The sequence below is a fragment of the Bubalus kerabau genome, chromosome 6 (genome assembly GCF_029407905.1).
Source record: "Bubalus kerabau isolate K-KA32 ecotype Philippines breed swamp buffalo chromosome 6, PCC_UOA_SB_1v2, whole genome shotgun sequence".
In the NCBI taxonomy this organism is placed as follows: Eukaryota; Metazoa; Chordata; class Mammalia; order Artiodactyla; family Bovidae; genus Bubalus; species Bubalus kerabau.
In genome coordinates, this window is record NC_073629.1 from 52,562,912 (window position 1) to 52,581,103 (window position 18,192).

The following is an 18,192-nucleotide window of genomic DNA, read 5'->3' on the forward strand; positions in this document are numbered from 1 at the left end:
TTTTCACATGTGTGAAAATAGCATTTGCATGTCTGAAAATATCCTCATTTTATATAAACACTAATAGTTTGCCACGGTATAGAATTTTAGACTTCAAGTGTTTTTTCTTCAGAATTTTGAAGGCACACCTCACTGACTTTTAGCTCTGAAGATTGCTTTTGGGAAATTCAAAGTCATTCAGATTTCTAATCTCTTTTTTTTTTCTTTCTGGAAGAAACTTCACAATGATAGTGCTTGATGTAGGTGTATTTTCATTCATTATGCTAGGCATTAATTGAGGCCTTTCAGTCTAGAAACTATGTCCTTTATTGTTGAGATTTTTTAGAATTATTTATTTTTTCTTGCCCATGTTTTTTTTTTTTTGTTCTCTCATTCTAGAAATCTTCTTACTTGAGAGCTGAACTTCTTGAATTGTGCTGTAATTCTTTTCTGTTTTCCATATTTTTCCTTTCTTTTCTAGGAGATTTCTTCATTTTTATCTTTTAGTTTCTTATTTCATTTTTAATATTGCCTTCAAGTTTGTTAATTCCAAGAAGTTTTTCCCATGAATTAAAGAAACATGTCCTACTCTTGTCTTATGGGTACAATATCTTATCTTTCTGAGAATATTAATATAGAATTATTTAAGAATAGGGTAGTTCTGAGCTTGTGGGTGGAACATATTGATTTTGAACTTTACTTAGGGTGATCTAGCTGGGCCTTTTATTGAGGAACTCCTGATATCACATCTTTTGATCTTTCCTCTTGAGTTCGTCATGTTTTCTGTGAAACAGGTTTTCCTATTTCCTTCTTGGAGGTTATAGATCAGGCTGTCAACATTCTGGGGGTCACAACATTCAGCATGTAGGCGTTAATTTTGTTCTCCTCTGTCATTGTGTTTCTCTACCCTCAATTGTGCTGGTGTTGGTCATTCCCAGAACCCTAGTTTCATTCTTTTCAGAGAGTAAACTTCTGTTTAACAGGCTTCTGTTCAAAAATTCTTAGTTGAATACACTGTGTGTATTCTTAAAGCAGAAGTCAAACACATACCCAGGTCCACCTGAATCATGTCTTTTACTTAGGAGTGTTTCTGGAGGCTTCAGATATTTCTAGAAGTCTGAAGTTTCTCCATGCTTCCAAATGTAATTCAGAAACATCAAGAAGATCAGCAAAAGTGTGACTAAAGTTGGAGGCAAGAGGCTAAGTTATAGGGATCAGAAAGATGCAGGTGGAATAGATGGAAACTCTGTATGACTGGAAAGAAGGCAAGATCCACTCTTTTCACCCAAGTGCTCGGGTTGAGTTCAAATAAGATGCCCATGGAAAACCAAAGTGCAAGTGTGAAACAGGCTGGTCACATTGCAGTAATATTGAAAGAAAGTGGGAAGCAGAATATTTTGAAAGATTTTGCTTCCTTCCTTGGAACATTTCTCCCTTTCTCCATAACTTATAACAACATCTAATTCACCCCTCCTGCAAAGTTTTGCCTGCAAAAGGAAAGTCTTTTAGCTTGAAAAGTGAGGAGGGGCAATTTTTGAAAATGGTGAATAGTGATGGAAAGCTTCTCTAAAGGTTGGTCTAGTTCACTATCCTTACTAGAGTGAGTTTGTGAAATAGTTACAATTAGGATATCAAGAGATTGAGACAATTGGTACAAAACTACAACGAACACATAGGCCTAAGAAGGAAATATCTTTGTTTTCTCTGCAGTGTCAAGTAATGTTGAGTATGAGTCACCCCCAGGCACATGGTCTTCAATCCAATGCTTAAATATCTCCTAAGAAAGAAATTCCACAAATTCCCACTATAACTAGCCAGTCCTCAGAATGAGCAAGTTCCCTTCTGTGTGACCTAAATCTCTATCACTGCCATTTAAACTCATTTCCTCATGTTCTGCCCTCCAGGGAGATAAAGAACACCTGTCTGCTCCTCTCGGTAATAATTCTCTGTGGCCAGTGTTTGCAAACTATCTGCCTTGGGCTAAATAATCGAGATTCCTCTCACTTTTCTTTAAAATTCTTCTATTCTTGTTTCCCCATAGGGCTTCTCCGTGTTATTCACATCTTAAAGTTTCTCCCCTAGGACCTGCCACGCTAAAAAAACAGGGATAAGAATCCAGTTGTAAACTGCCAAAAAGTGGCAGGAAATCAGATCTGAAGAGCTCCATGTTAAATTGAAGAAAGGAAACAGGTTATCCCTTAAAATATGTTTTTTTCTGTTTCTAAGGGCATCTCTGGCAATATCGAGGCTTAGCCGCAACCTAATACGTGAGCTGAGTGGGATGAATCCTTGTTGTAACACACCCTTTTCCTGAGGACAACATGTGCCAGATGCGTTTTTTCCCTACTCACTCTCCTTCCCAAGGGTCTCTTCCTCCGTGGTTTAAGATTTTAGGGGCAAAGCATGAAGACTAAATACATTTCTTCTGATGGCCAAGTTTGAAATCCATGGTCAGGGGGCCTTCCTTGAACTTGCATTCGCTAAGCGGGCCTGCTCTGCATAGCCCTGCAGTCCTCACTGCCCGTCTTCTCCAGAAGGAAGCTGGTTGTATTTGTCACCCAAGGGATATTCTAAAGAAAGTCAATGCTCCAAGACATCAGAGGTCACTGTGCTAGAGAGCAGAAAACCAAAGGACACATCTCAGAAAACCTAAGGGACTCTGTTGGCTTTTTAAGCAGAAACATCTGCACGTTAAAATTTGTTTCTCATAGTGAATTTTTCTGTAGTGCCACTTGCATCTGACAGTGAGAAAACTTTTCTTGATTTCTCAAAAGGTAAAAGTTTTTTAACAACTTGGTTATAATGAGAACTCTCTCATCTTACATGTGAAAATAGACCCAGGGCTAGAAGCGATAGTCTAAAGAGGATGTTTTCAACATTTCCAAGCAGATTGTCAGACAAAGGTTCTCCTTGGCAAACTGTTGGCTCAAAGCCAGGGGATTATTAGGTTAAATTGACTTGTCCACCCTGGTGAAATGGATCCTGCAATCTTGAGTATAGGGGACTTCTTTGTTTTGTTTTGCTTGGGGTTTCATTTTGGACAGTGCTTTGTATCAGCAGCACAAGAGTTTCCAAAACTCTGGAAGTTGAAAGACCTTTTTAATGGGTAATGATTAAAATAAACTGACATGGCAACAAATTGTATTTGGCAAATAGACATCGGAAAGCAAATATTCAGACTTCCTGGGCAGGGCGTAGTACTGGCACTTTTCCTGAATGTGACTAACCATGCACATGTCGCATGTGGGATGAGACAGACTTGTTCACTGTCACTAGGACAAGCCAAGGCCTTCTTGCTGATTTAGCCGCTATCAGGCCAAACAAACGAAGCCCAGGTGAGCCAAAGTGGGGAGGGTGGTGTGTTGACTTACCTCCTGCTTTTCTGATGTATCCTTTATTTAAATGGGGAAGAGGTATTTTTAAAATGTCCTTCACAACAGTCACATTAGTCCTGCTAATTGATAACAATGAGAATGGGTGTGGATCCACATGTGGGTTGGCAGGGGGCTGAATTTTTCAAGTTGATCACGAGTTGTTCCAGTCTCTAGAGGTTTGGGGCTTTTTTTTTTTTTTTGATAGACATAAGAATTCAGAATAGCTAACAGATTTAATTTCCTTTTAGAAAGAAAGTTCCCACTCTGGGGAAGGTGGATTTCTGGCAGAAAGTCACTGTCATTGAGGCAAACGTCCCCGCCTTTAATTAAATGCACACATGAAGGGTAGAGGGCAGCGCTGGAAAGGGTCCAAAATATAGATTGCCAAAAAAAAAGAAGAATGGAAACACAGTGTTTCTCGGCCTCTGAGAAATATTGACCCAGAATTCCCTCTCCATCCCTCCAATCCCAGAAGAATAGATAATCAGAGAAAATACAGCATGGGCCAAATATGCAACAAGCATGTGAAGACCCAGAGGTTGAAGCCTGAATGTGTGTCACTGGGTGGTTCCTAAACGGGTGACAGGGAAAGCTGTACCACACAAGCTGCTTCTCTGTTTTGTGGAACTGCTGTTTTGGCAGAGGTTTTTGAGGAGTAAAGGGCCGAGTTCCTGTGCTTGGAGGGCAGAGCCTTTGCTGGTGTGTTTTGTTTTAACGAAGAGGCCAGAGGGTTGCTTATCTCCGGCAGAGAGCTGTGTATTTCAGGCCGACAGGAAAGAGGAGGCTCACTCATAAACAGACCTGGCCCTCTGGGGCTTCCCACATTGGAGTGGGGAGACCACTGACCAGAAGTTTATGAAGTTTATGCTTTGACTTTTCAAAGAAAATGCTGTGTTTGTCATCGGAGAGCCTTGATTGCTTTTCCCTACCTAGAGCCATTTTTTTGAGGGCTGCTCTGAGGCCAGTTTTGTTGAAGAAAAGATAGCTCTAGAGCTCTTTGCTGTGCTAAATGCAAGCCATGTGTGTGACCCAAGGTCTCCTCCCTCCCCACAGTCCTGCTCTCTTGGCGCAAGGAATGGGCTTAGCTAAAATGCAGTGGGGTGTGTGATGAAAAATAGGGTACTCGATGTGTGAGGGGATACTCAGGCTGCAAACCTCAGGATGGAGGGGGTGTTCCTGGCAGCTGCCGTCCCTTGTGCAACAGCTAAACCCCTTCTTCAAAAGGTTTTTCTGAGCACCAGGTCTTCCCACCTCCATTTCTCAGGCATGGGTCCTGTGCTCGTCACACAGCACTCGCTGCTACAGGTAGGGCGAAACCTCGGCATCACCACCCCTATTTTGACCAGGTGTATTCAGAAAAAGGCCTCCAGATTGCCAAGGTGATCTCATTACAGTTGAAAGGTCTCGTTCTCCAAACCCTCTGATACCTTTACGAGAGGAGATGTTCTCTGAATACAGGTGCTGGTCAGTTGGATCACACAGTACAGGTGACGGTGGTTTCTTCAAAGGTTGTAGGCGCTGAAATCCTGGGCATTCATCCTCAACTATTAGGGGGTCTGTGCCCCTATTAACTGTCTGTCAATCACCTTGAAAACATTCTTTATTCCCTCTGCAAGGGGCTTTAAAAACAAAACAAAACAGCAACAAGCAGAAACAGCATCATGATGGGAGGCCTTCTGATCTAGCTGCTCTGCCCATGGTTGAGAAGAGCCCCAGATGAAATGGTCTTTTCAGAAATGCATACATGTAACATGCATCTGTCCTTTTCTGTACTGACTGCAGGAGAGACAGCAGGAAGGCAGCAAGTGCCCACATCCCCGCCAGCTTCAGAGAACAGCAGCGCAGCCCACAGCATTGGCAGCACGCAGAGCACACCCTGCTCCAGCAGCAGCACAGCCTAGCCTGCCCCGCCCGCCATCAAGGGCAGGCCTGGGGGCCCACACCTGTGTCCAGATTCCAGGCCCAGAAGGCTCAACTGCGGTTCCCTTGTAAGGAGAGTGAATTTCAGTATAACCGTCACCTGTTGTGTTCACCCCCACCCAGGGCTGACATAATCGGGCCCCCTGGACTTCTGTAACACACTAGATTCATGTGAGAAAGCTAAGGTGGTGGCCTTCTCCACCAGCCCCTCACAGGCTTAGGGGTTTTCAATGTGAAACACATGCCAGTTTTTAAAATGCTGCTTTGTCCAGGTAAGAACATCCATAATTTGAAGCCCTGCCTTTTACCCAGATACAAGGAGTTGGTAAAAGGAATAACCAGATAGTAGAGCCAGTGAGGAGATGTGGCCAAAGATTATTTTCTAACCGAACCAAGATGTAAAACAAAATAAATGCTTCAGGACTTTCTAAGTGTGTTCCTCCATGTCTAATTTGCACCTTCAGGATGCACACTTCTCACCTTGCTGCCACACTTGTGGGACCGCTGTGTCAGCTTGATGGGTGTTCCCCTCGTGGAGGGGAACAAGGCAACATTCCCTCTTGTGCCCTGGGCCAAAACCAGTGCTGAGTTCCTTCTCAGCTTCCTGCTTCCCCCCACGCTCACACACCAACTGCAGAAATGTCTTAAGTGCAAAGTTCGTACTTCATTATAAGCATATAGAAATTGAAAATGGCCAAAATCTGGGACTGCAGATTCCTGCTCATTTATGACACTGTGCTCTACTAAATTAATGTGTAAACAGGGGCAAAATTCTCTTGTAAAGCTGAGGAGGAATTTGCACAGTGATATATACACCAGTACATGTATATTATATGTCATTTGGCACTTTTGTTTTTTTAGTTGAAGAAGAGAAAATTCATTCCCATTTAGAAAATGTCCTACACCTTCAGAGTTGTTTATTCTTAAACATTTTTGGGAGAATTAGTGTTTCCATGCAAAACATGTCAGCCTTTTTAAAAGATTCTTTTGTAAGCACCAGGCTCTTATAAGTTGCAAATGTATGGCAAATTCTTCTGGTTTTCTGTTGGTTATCTGAACAGTGTCACCAATTCTGCCAAGAAAGTGATGAGATATGGAAAAAGGCACTCATTTGGATGCTTTCGTTTTCTTGCCTTAAATATATCACCAAACTCAAAAAGAATTTGAGGTAAATTTTATTAAAATGGAGTATCAATAATATGCCACTTTGCAGCTAAAATAAGCTCAACTGATACCTCTATGTTAAAAAAAAAACAAACACACACACAAAAACAATGCCAGAGGAAAGCGTCCATGCCAAATCACTTACTACTGAAGATAACTTGATTGCCAGTAAGTATTATTCTTTTACCAGAATTCTCCCAAACAACTCAGAACTCTACAAATAGAACAGGCTAGATTCTACATCTAAAATACTCACAAGCAAATCTAAATGCTCTAAAAGTAAGGAATCTGTGCCTGGTTCTTTGTGAATGGAGCCTTAAGTAGGAAATGTTGGTGTTGCCCGAGACTGGAGGGCAGTGTCTACAAGGCAAAGAGGTGGAGATTGACAGTCATTGTTACCCCACCATAGAGTCCTGTTCCGATTGATTTGATAGTTATAAACATTCAATCAAGATGATTTTAACCAAAACAGATTGAGGGCTAAGATTTCCAGGCTATCTACATTGATAATTTTGCAGATTTCTACAAATAAAGATAGATTAGAAAAAAAAAAATTTGCCTTCAGTTAACTATATTTTTAACATAAAGGTATCAGCATGGAGGACTTAGATTACGCTACCTGTGTTTGAAAATAATGCGCTTTGCCTAACCTTCAGCAGAATGTATTGTTTTAGCATATTCTATGTATAAAAAAGTTTAAAGATGTCTTCAAAGAAGACTAGAGTCTTTAAGTCACTTATAGCTATATTTTACTACAAAAATCGGTGTATAAAGATATATTTAAGTGTTTTAGATAAATTTAAGTTACTCCATATGAAATGTTTAATTTCAGTTACTGTGAATTCTTTTGATCAGTTCTTTGCTTTTTAAAAATCCCTATCCATCCTGTTAAAAAGAAAATTAACTATTAAGAGGTATTAAAAGATTCAATTCTTAGATGGACAGGGTTTAAAACCTTTTGTAATATATTCAAATGTATATTTTTGAGAGAGATGCTGCATTGCCAATGATTTTATAAATAATTTAAAATTAATTTACAAATTTATGGATGTAAGCCAAGAGATTTTAAAAGAGAAGAAGTCAACCTTTATGTATTTGGGTCTTACTATCCAGAAGTATTATTCAGATCAAGAAATTCATGTTGATGAAACCTGATCCTGTGTTATTGGAGAGTGAATGTCATTAAGTATTTCTGAAATGTTTCTAAAAAGTGAACATTTAAAAAATACTGTGTTTTCTCCCTAGCTTCCTGTTATAGCATTTCCAATTGCTTCATACTTCACAGTTTTAATGAATACAAAGTATAAGCTCTACTTTATAACACATCCTGTAAGTTTCTTTAAAACTGTTTTTATATTCCAGTTAAATTTCTCTATCTGAAAACTCTTTTGTTACTGCTGCAGGTTACACCCTTCATTCGCAGAGGCCGTTTTGTTTTGTTTGTTTTATGCTAAAGCTATTGTTGAAATGCTCTAAATTCCAAGGCAGATTGTCTGTGTCATCCCCTACAGCTTTTTACCATGTGGTGTGTACCAGCCATTACTCTGTATTTGAAAAGTCAGATTCCTTCTGTCAAAGCTGTTTCTATAGCATTTTCTAAACAAAACAAAAGATCTTTTCCTTGTCTGTAATGAGATTGTAAACCCGTTTCCTGTGTGTGTTCTGTAGCGGGCGTGGTTGTGAGCGTGTGTGGGGGTGCGCACCTGCGTGCCGGTCTTTTGTACTGTAACTACCTCATGGTTTGAGTGATGGTTGTACTGCTGATTGTGTTAACAGAGCACATTTTGTTGGGTGACTCGTGCGTGTGATTTTTTTCCTGTTTGTTCTAGCTGGGGGTTGTTCATGAAACCAACAGATGTTTTTCTAAAAAGGACTATTATCAGTTTCCAAATACAATACTTCTCTCTTCTGGTTTTTCCTGAATGAGCCTGATTTTGTTGCTGTTTTTCATCTATGAGGGTAAAAAGAGTACCCTGAAAATCCCTGTGGCCAGTTTGAGCACCCCTGTTGTACTCTTTTTCTCTGTTCAATGTGTCAACAATTTTGTGAACATGCTTAGATGTATAGTTTTGATAACCACAGTTTTAAATCCTTTATCTGTGCGTAATAAAAAGATATATATCAATTATTAATATGTGTCTTGCTTGGTTATCATTAAATCCTCCCCTCGGGCTGATATAACCCTTGTTCATGGCCTTTCTCCTAAATTTATCATCTGCTACAACTGTGTTGGGGCTTCCCAGGTGGCTCAGTGGTAAAGAACCCACTTGCCAATGCAGGAGATGCAAGAGATGCGGGTTTGATCCCTGGATCAGGAAGATCCCCTGAAGGAAGAAATGTCTACCCACTCCAGTACTCTTGCCTGGGAAATCCCATGGACAGAAGAGGCTGGAGGGCTACAGTCCACGGGGTGGCAAGTTGTTGAGGAGGAGGGGGGGGGAAGGGCTAAGGCTCACATAGCAGAGGGGAGGGGTGACAGACTGAAGTGGGGCATGGTGGAGCTTCCACTCTTTTCAGGAAAACGTGGCAGGAGACCTGGAAGTGGGTGTCAGCCCTGGCATCCATCCAAGGGCTTTCTGTCAGTCTCCTGGAGGCATGGAAAGAGAAATAATATGTATTTCGGATCTACTATTTCCATCCCCTCCAAATTCCCCAGCGCTGCTTCCAGCATCCTCTATCAATATGCCATCACCATCTACCAGCTGCCCATGCCAGAAACCTAGGAATCTCTCTAGACTCTTTTTGGCTACCACACCCCCAAATTAATAAATCCAAGCTTATTCTACCTTTGGAATGTCTCTTTCTCCAAACCACTGACTTATTTCTGCTCCTTCTGCTGTTACCCAGCATCCAAGACCCATCATCTCTTAAACTGAATCACTGCACAAACCCACTCCCTGGCCTGCTCCCGCCTCTAACCCTCTCTCTCCACCACGCAGCCAAAGGAGTCTTGAGCTGTCTCAAGTCATGTCACTTTCCAGCCTGGAGCCTTTAAGTAATTCCTCAATTTGCCTTCGGAACAAATTTCAACCTCCTTAGCATGGTTGAAAGAGAATAATCTGCTTACTTTCCCACCTACTTCTCTCAGCTCTCTAAAACTCAAGTCCAATGTGGCATATCCCCAACCAGACACATTTATATTCTGAAAAGAATAGCTTTCTTTTACTATCAGAGATGAAATGATAACATTGAATATATGTTTACAAACTGCACTCCCATATCCCTGCCTTCTCTCCTTTTAAGAATTAGTCATCTGGATGGTTAGCAATGGGCTTCCTGGCTGACTCAGCAGTAAAGAATCCACCAGCAATGCAGGAGCCACAGGAGACATGGGTTCAATCCCTGGGTAGGGAAAATCCTCTGAGAGAGGGAATGCCAATCCATTCCAATATTCTTGCCTGGAGAATTCCATGGACAGAGGAGACTGGCAGGCTACAGTCCATGGAGTTGCAAAGAATCAGACACGGCTGAAGCGACGTAGCATGCATGCATGGTTAGAAACAGACCCAAAAATGAATCAAGGACACAGGGCCAGGCCTTGCATCTCACACAGGTAGGCTGTCCACACAGCAGGAGCCATGAGATGGGCTTAAGCCACATCTCATTTCAGCGAGGTTGGAGTCCCCATTGAAGAGAGTCCAGCCAATGTCCAGTACCCAGAGTGTGCCCTAGAGCCAGCCCTCAGAGGATAAAGGGAGAAATTGATAGCTTACCAATTTTTCTGCTGTTAAACTCTGTATTTGCTAGAGCAGAAAACTAGGTGATCCATAAATGAGCTTCAGAGTGTCTATTAATCACCTGAAATTACGTGTAAAGTTTTGCATTGATGTGTCTGGACTGTTTTTCTGGTTTTGAGTTTCTTTGTTGAATGTGTCCATAGCCCACTGAAATAATTTTTTTTTTTTTTTTTTTTGCACTCAGTTCAGTCCCTCAGTTGTGTCTGACTCTTTGCGACCCCATGAATCGCAACACGCCAGGCCTCCCTGTCCATCACCTACTCCCAGAGTTCACCCAAACTCATGTCCATCGAGTCAGTGATGCCATCCAGCCATCTCATCCTCTGTCGTCCCCTTCTCCTCCTGCCCCCAATCCCTCCCAGCATCAGGGTCTTTTCCAGTGAGGTTACTTTTCGCATGAGGTGGCCAAAATATTGGAGTTTCAGCTTTAGCATCAGTCTTTCCAATGAACACCCAGGAGTGATCTCCTTTAGGATGCTCTGGTTGGACCTCCTTGGAGTCCAAGGGACTCTCAAGAGTCTTCTCCAACACCACAGTCCAAGAGCATCAATTCTTCAGCGCTCAGCTTTCTTCACAGTCTATCTCTCACATCCATACATGACCACTGGAAAAACCATAGCCTTGACTAGACAGACCTTTGTTGGCAAAGTAATATCTCTGCTTTTTAATATGCTATCTCAGTTGGTCATAACTTTCCTTCCAAGGAGTAAGCGTCTTTTAATTTCATGGCTGCAATCACCATCTGCAGTGATTTTGGAGCCCCCCCAAAATAAAGCCTGACACTGTTTCCACTGTTTCCCCATCTATTTCCCATGAAGTGATGGGACCGGATGCCATAATCTTTGTTTTCTGAATGTTGAGCTTTCAGCCAACTTTTTCACTCTCCTCTTTCACTTTCATCAAGAGGCTTTTTAGTTCCTCTTCACTTTCTGCATATCTGCATATTGATATTTCTCCCGGCAATCTTGATTCCAGCTTGTGTTTCTTCCAGCCCAGCGTTTCTCATGATGTACTCTGCATATAAGTTAAATAAGCAGAGTGACAACATACAGCCTTGATGTACTCCTTTTCCTGTTTGGAACCAGTCTGTTGTTCCATGTCCAGTTCTAACTGCAATTTGATCTCTGGTTCCTCTGCCTTTTCTAAAACCAGCTTGAACATCTGGAAGTTTATGGTTCATGTATTGCTAAAGCCTGGCTTGGAGAATTTTGAGCATTACTTTACTAGCGTGTGAGATAAGTGCAATTGTGCGGTAGTTTGAGCATTCTTTGGCATTGCCTTTCTTTGGGATTGGAATGAAAACTGACCTTTTCCAGTCCTGTGGCCACTGCTGAGTTTTCCAAATTTGCTGGCATATTGAGTGCAACACTTTCACAGCATCATCTTTCAGGATTTGAAATAGCTCAACTGGAATTCTATAACCTCCATTAGCTTTGTTCGTAGTGATGCTTTCTAAGGCCCACTTGACTTCACATTCCAGGATGTCTGGCTCTAGGTGAGTGATCACACCGTTGTGATTATCTGGGTCGTGAAGATTTTTTTTGTACAGTTCTCCTGTGTATTCTTGCCACCTCTTCTTAATATCTTCTGCTTCTGTTAGGTCCATACCATTTCTGTCTTTTATCAGCCCATCTTTGCATGAAATGTCCCCTTGGTATCTCTAATTTTCCTGAAGAGATCTCTAGTCTTTCCCATTCTGTTGTTTCCCTTTATTTCTTTGCATTGATCGCTGAGGAAGGCTTTCTTATCTCTCCTTGCTATTCTTTGGAACTCTGCATTCAGATGCTTCTATCTTTCCTTTTCTCCTTTGCTTTTCGCTTCTCTTCTCTTCACAGCTATTTGTAAGCCCTCCCCAGACAGCCATTTTGCTTTTTTGCATTTCTTTTCCATGGGGATGGTCTTGATCCCTGTCTCCTGTACGATGTCACGAACTTCTGTCCATAGTTCATAAGGCACTCTGTCTATAAGATCTAGTATGTATAAATAAATACAAACAATAGACATATGTAACAGAGAAAAAGTATCATGATCCTCAAATTTAGAGACAGTACTGATTTAGTGAATGTGTTCCCAGACATTTCCTTATATTTGTATCAACATGTAAATGTTACTACAATAAATAAGATCTCATTATAACATTTGTAACTTGCTTTTTCCACATGGCATATCTTCCTATCAGGCTTCATGAGATGAGTGATGGTTATCACTTTTGCACTAAACTTTCCTTAAATTGCCAAAGTAAAAGGTGGCCATTAAAGGAAGTGAAATAGAGCAAAGTTATTTGTTAATGCTCTTTCCCACCCCCTCTGGTCACTTCCCTGGAAGAACTGATGTTGACAGCCTTTATTCTAGCTCAAACATTGATGCTATGCTATGCTGTCACCTCAGTCGTGTCTGACTCTGTGCGACCCCATAGACGGCAGCCCACCAGGCTCCCCCGTCCCTGGGATTCTCCAGGCAAGAAATCCTGGAGTGGGTTGCCATTTCCTTCTCCAATGCATGAAAGTGAAAAGTGAAAGTGAAGTCGCTCAGTCGTGTCCGACTCTTAGCGACCTCATGGACTGCAGCCTACGAGGCTCCTCCATCCATGGGACTTTCCAGGCAAGAGTACTGGAGTGGGGTGCCATTGCCTTACGTGTTCACAAATAGAGGACGTTTTTTTGTTTACACTGTGTATATACATACACTGAAACTTTCCTTTTTCATTAATGTGAACCTCCTTCTAGTTAGTAGATATAGAACAAATTCATGCTTTTTAATGGTTATAGAATATTTCATACAATGAATTCAGCCAATTCAGTGTGATCAACATTTTAGAAGTATTGTTTTCAGAGTTTTGCTGGGATACTCTGCTGCAGCTAATATCCTTGTATATGTGTGTGCTGGCATTCTAGCACTTTAAAGGAAAAAAAGTGACAGAATTGCAAAGAGAAACTGACAAATTCATCATCACAGTAGACGACTTTACTATATCATTCTCAATTGTGCATGCTCAGTAACTTCAATCATGTCTAACTTTTGGCAGTCCTTTAGCCCGCCAGGCTCCTCTGTCCATGGGATTCTCCAGGCAAGAATACTGGAGTGGGTTGTCATGCCCTTCTCCAGGGGATCTTCCCAACCTGGGGATCAAACCTGAGTCTCCTGCATCTCCTGCATTGCAGGCAGATTCTTTACCACTGAGCCACCAGAGAAGCCCATATCATTCTCAGAAGCAGATAAGTAAAAAAGATTTGGATATAGAAGATTTGAACAGTTCAATTAAGCTTGATCTACTGGGCATACATAGAATATGTGACCCCAAATTTGAGAACTTTGTACATATGGAATATTTATAAAAATTGACCACTAATAGGCCATAATGGAATTCTCAGCAAATATCATAGTACTTAGTCATACTGGTGAAGTCCTTTTTCCATAATGCAAATAATTTGGAAATCAATAAGCAAAGAGTAATTTTTAAATGTTAAATATATTTGGAAATTTAAAAAACGTATTCCTGCTTCAAAGGAGTACCTAGAAATCAGAAAATATAGAGTTGAAGAATTAAATTACTCAAGTCATACATGCAACTAAAGTAGTACTTTATGAGAAATTTATAACTGTAAAATGTTTATATTGGTGAGTAATGAAAGGTTGAAAGTGAAAGAGTATTCAATATTGCAATTAGGAAAAATGTCAAAAAATGAATTATTTTAAAAGACTACCAGAAATAGACAAAATTAAGTAAAAATAAAAGCATGAATTAGGAGTGGAAAAGGACAAATCAGCAGAAACTACAGAGATTGTAATAAATAAGGGTTCACCATAATTTTCTTCTAATAAATTTGAAAACTTAGGTAATTTGGATAATATATCAGTTAGCGTCCTGTGGGTGAGCAGAAACCACACTGGGTATTTCAACAGAGAGATGTCAATAACAGGAATTGGTTAAGCAGGTGTTGGATGGCTGAAAGGTGAAGAGAAGACACTCAGATAACACAGAGTTAGTAAATGTAGAAATAGTTGCATCCCTGGGACTGGGGATTGTCAGAAGGTGAAATTAGGGGTGATTTGCAGAGTCCTAGTACCCAGGAAGGTGGAGAGGGAAGATGGGAATCTGGGAAACAAAAACTTATTAAATGGCACAGATGATTTCCTGGAAAAATACAATTTTCTAAAACTACTTCAAGCAGCAACAAAAAATTGAAACTGATCTTCAACCATTAAGAAAATCAGGGGATTAAAATCTACTCACAACAAAACAGAATTAAAAAAAATTTTTTTTAATACTGCTAAGCCCAGGTGTTTTTATGTAGGTTATACCAAGTAGTCAATTGATCATGGATAATGCCAGGATCATAATGGTTATTTTGGGGATGGCATGTCAAAGAGAAAGAGTTTTTAACTATTAGTGTCTATTACCACATTCCTTTTTCTAAAGGTTGTAACAAATCACATTGCTATAAATCTCCCTATCAGCATGGGGCATTCTGAAACAGAGCTTGGCCTCCCAGACTGCACAAGTTTGATCTAGACTCTGCCATTTGCTAGCTGAGCTATATCCTTAATTTAAATAAATCTACTTCTTAGCATTATCATGAATATTAAATGAGATAATCCACATAAAGTGTTTAGCATATACTAATCACTTAATATCATCTACTATTATTGTTACCAGCATTAGGTTACAATGTTTTAAATTTTGCCAGTCTGATGGTGGATAAATTGTATCTCCTTATTTGAATTTGTATTATCATGGTAACCAGTGAGTTTTAAGTTATTATAAATTATTGGCCTTTTCCAGATTCTTCTGTATATTTTCATTTCCTTTGCCACTTTTCTACTCAGTTATTTGTTTCTTAATAATTTCCATATTAGGGACATTATATGTTGTATGTTGTGTATGACCAATATTTTTTTTCTAATCCATAATAATCTTTTCTTTCATTCTGTTTATAACGGATATCACCAAGATAAAATGTTTAATTTTTGTGTAGTTGAATATGTCTACCTTTTCCTCTTGGGTTCTGGGCTTCCTCTCTTACTTAGGGTTTCTCTAACTCTAGACATATACAAACTCTATTACTTTTATTAATTTGCTTTTCAAATTTAGATCTTTATTATTTTTTGATGGTATGAGGGTAGGGGGTCTATTTTGTTCTCTTCCAGATGATTACTCAATTTTACCAGAGCATTTATTTAAAAGTTCATCCATTCCCCACTAAATTAAGATTTTTGAAAAAGAATGATGGCTATGATTTGCCCTTAGCAGATATTAGAATTTAGCATGAAATTTTACAATAAAAATAGTATGACATTAGCATAGGAATAGTTAAATAGATTTCTCCAACAGGCAGAGCATTCAGAAAGAGATCGAATTCATTAACATATGACAACTAGTCACAGTTGTCATTTGATTCTTTGGATTTTTAAAATATTTATTTATTTGGCTACATGGAGTTTTAGTTGTGGCACATGGGATCTTTAGTTGCAGCATGTGAGATCTAGTTCCCTGACCAGGGATTGAACCTGGGCCTCCACCACTTCGGAGTGTGGAGTCTTAGCCACTGGACCACTGGAGAAGTCCCATTTGATTCTTAAAGGATTCCATGACCCCAAAATGGTTACAAAGTCAAGACCCAAAGTATGAGATATAGGTTGTCCCATTTTCATTGTATGTAACCAGATCTGATTTTATTCCCCTGTTACTTAAAAAATCTAGAGAAAAATTTATCTGAAAAAGAAAAATGTAATTAATGTTAGGTCTACCCTAAGCTTTCTGTGCAAAGAAGGCAATGGCACCCCACTCCAGTACTCTTGCCTGGAAAATCCCATGGACAGAGGAGCCTGGTGGTTGCAGTCCATGAGGTCGCTAAGAGTCGGACACGACTGAGTGACTTCGCTTTCACTTTTCACTTTCATGCATTGGAGAAGGAAATGGCAACCCACTCCAATGTTCTTGCCTGGAGAATCCCAGGGACAGAGGACCCTGGTAGGAGGCTGACTATGGGGTCGCACAGAGTTGGACATGACTGAAGCGACTTAGCAGCAGCAGCAAGCTTTTGTGGAAGTGAGGTTGCCACCTCGCTGGGTCTGGAGGGCAGAACATCAAGCCAAAAGGGATTGTTCTGGATTCTTAAGATCACATGGAGTTTGTTTTTTTTTTAAGGTTTTGGACTTGCTTGGGTCCTGTCACGCTTTCTGTTTTCTTATTTTTCCTTTTTGGAATGAGAATTGTGGGGGAGGGAAAAAGTTTTCCCTCTACCCTTCTAAGTTCTTAGCTGAGACCTCTAATAAAAGACATATTAACAAAAGAAAAACAAACAGAAGTTTATTAACATGTATGCCTCATATGTACATGGGAGACTCCCAGGGAAAAATGAGTAATGCAAGGAGGCGGCCTGAATTCAGGGTTAGATACCATCTTAGGGAAAGAGGAGGGGAAGCAAAATAATTAAATAATTTTTAGAGAAGCAAAATAATTAAATAATTTTTAAGAAAGATAAACAGGCCCTTAGAAGAATATATGAGAGTCTGTGATAACGGTTGAGTTTAATGTTGACCTCTATTCTCCTTCCCTGTGATGAGTCATCTCCCCTGGTTGATAAAACTCCTAGGGAGAAAATTTACAACAACTGAGTTCCTTTTCAGAGAGTCTGTCTTCAGGCAGATAAGAGGGAGAGCAGAGCAAACTTTTTCTCTATTTTAAACTTTTTTGCTATTTTTCAAGTGCTTATAGATCAAAACAGTCAGTATACCAAAATTGCATAACTTGGAGTAGTATGACTCCTGAACTTCAACAGACGTGTCTTGGGGTGGCATGTTCTGCTGCCCTTCAGAAGGTCTCTCCTATGCCTGTCCCACTGTTGTATTTTGGAAGCACTTAACTTGTTTGGCTTCACAGGTTCACAGTTGAAGAGGAAGTTACTTCAGGATGAAGTGTACCTACCTCAGTTCTCACTGATGATCAGATAATAATTAGATAAGACTTTGGACTTTAAGGGTGATGTGGGAATGAGTTAAGACTTTGAGGACTGTTGGAATGGTAGAATGTATTTGGCATGTGAGAAAGACGTGATTGGGGTGGCTGGGGGCTGAGTGAAATGCTATGGCCTGAATGTTTGAGTCCTCCCACAATCCATATGTTGAAGCCCTAATTCCTAGGGTGATACTATTTGGAAAGGGGGCCTTTAGGACAAAATTAGATCATGAGGGTGGAGCCCTCATGATGGAATTAGTGCCCATAGAAGAAGAGACAAGAGAGAACTTACCTTTTCTCTCAGTCCTGTGAGGATACCATGTGAAGACAGCCATCTACCAACCAGGAAGTAGGCTCTCACCAAACACCAGATCTTCTAGTACCTGTTCTTGGACTTCCAGCCTCCCAGAACTGTGAGAAAGAAATGTGTGCTGTTTAAGCCATTTATTCTATGGTAGTTGTAGCAGCCCAAGCTAAGAGAGAAATCAATGATTTGCTGCTACTCCTCCTCTTGCTCCTTACACATAAATGTTTATAGAAAAATTAACATTAGCTAACCAAACATCATTTATAAAATATTGATAAAATGGTTTCTTCTAGCCATTTTTGAATGTTATAATAAGTTTGTAAAGTGAAGAAATATTCAGTTCAGTTCAGTTCAGCTCAGTCACTCAGTCGTGTCCGACTCTTTGCGACCCCATGAATCGCAGCATGCCAGGCCTCCCTGTCCATCACCAGCTCCCGGAGTTCACCCAGACTCATGTCCATCGAGTCAGTGATGCCATCCAGCCATCTCATCCTCTGTCGTCCCCTTCTCCTCCTGCCCCCAATCCCTCCCAGCATCAGAGTCTTTTCCAATGAGTCAACTCTTCGCATGGGGTGGCCAAAGTACTGGAGTTTCAGCTTTAGCATCATTCCTTCCAAAGAAATCCCAGGGCTGATCTCCTTCAGAATGGACTGGTTGGATCTCCTTGCAGTCCAAGGGACTCTCAAGAGTCTTCTCCAACACCACAGTTCAAAAGCATCAATTCTTCGGTGCTCAGCCTTCTTCACAGTGCAA

General features: G+C 40.5%; 1 protein-coding gene across 7 annotated transcripts in view; it reads left to right on the forward strand.

Moving 5' to 3' along the window:
* Window positions 1-8,554, forward strand: part of TGFBR3 (transforming growth factor beta receptor 3) — a 207,967-nt gene extending 199,413 nt beyond the window's left edge. For all 7 annotated transcript variants that reach the window (XM_055585178.1, XM_055585177.1, XM_055585179.1 and 4 more), the window contains one exon: window positions 5,136-8,554. In XM_055585178.1, the coding sequence (XP_055441153.1) occupies window positions 5,136-5,254 (119 nt within the window). In that variant the 3' untranslated portion in view covers window positions 5,255-8,554. The remainder of the gene's footprint in view (window positions 1-5,135) is intronic.
* Window positions 8,555-18,192: the final 9,638 nt, after the last annotated feature.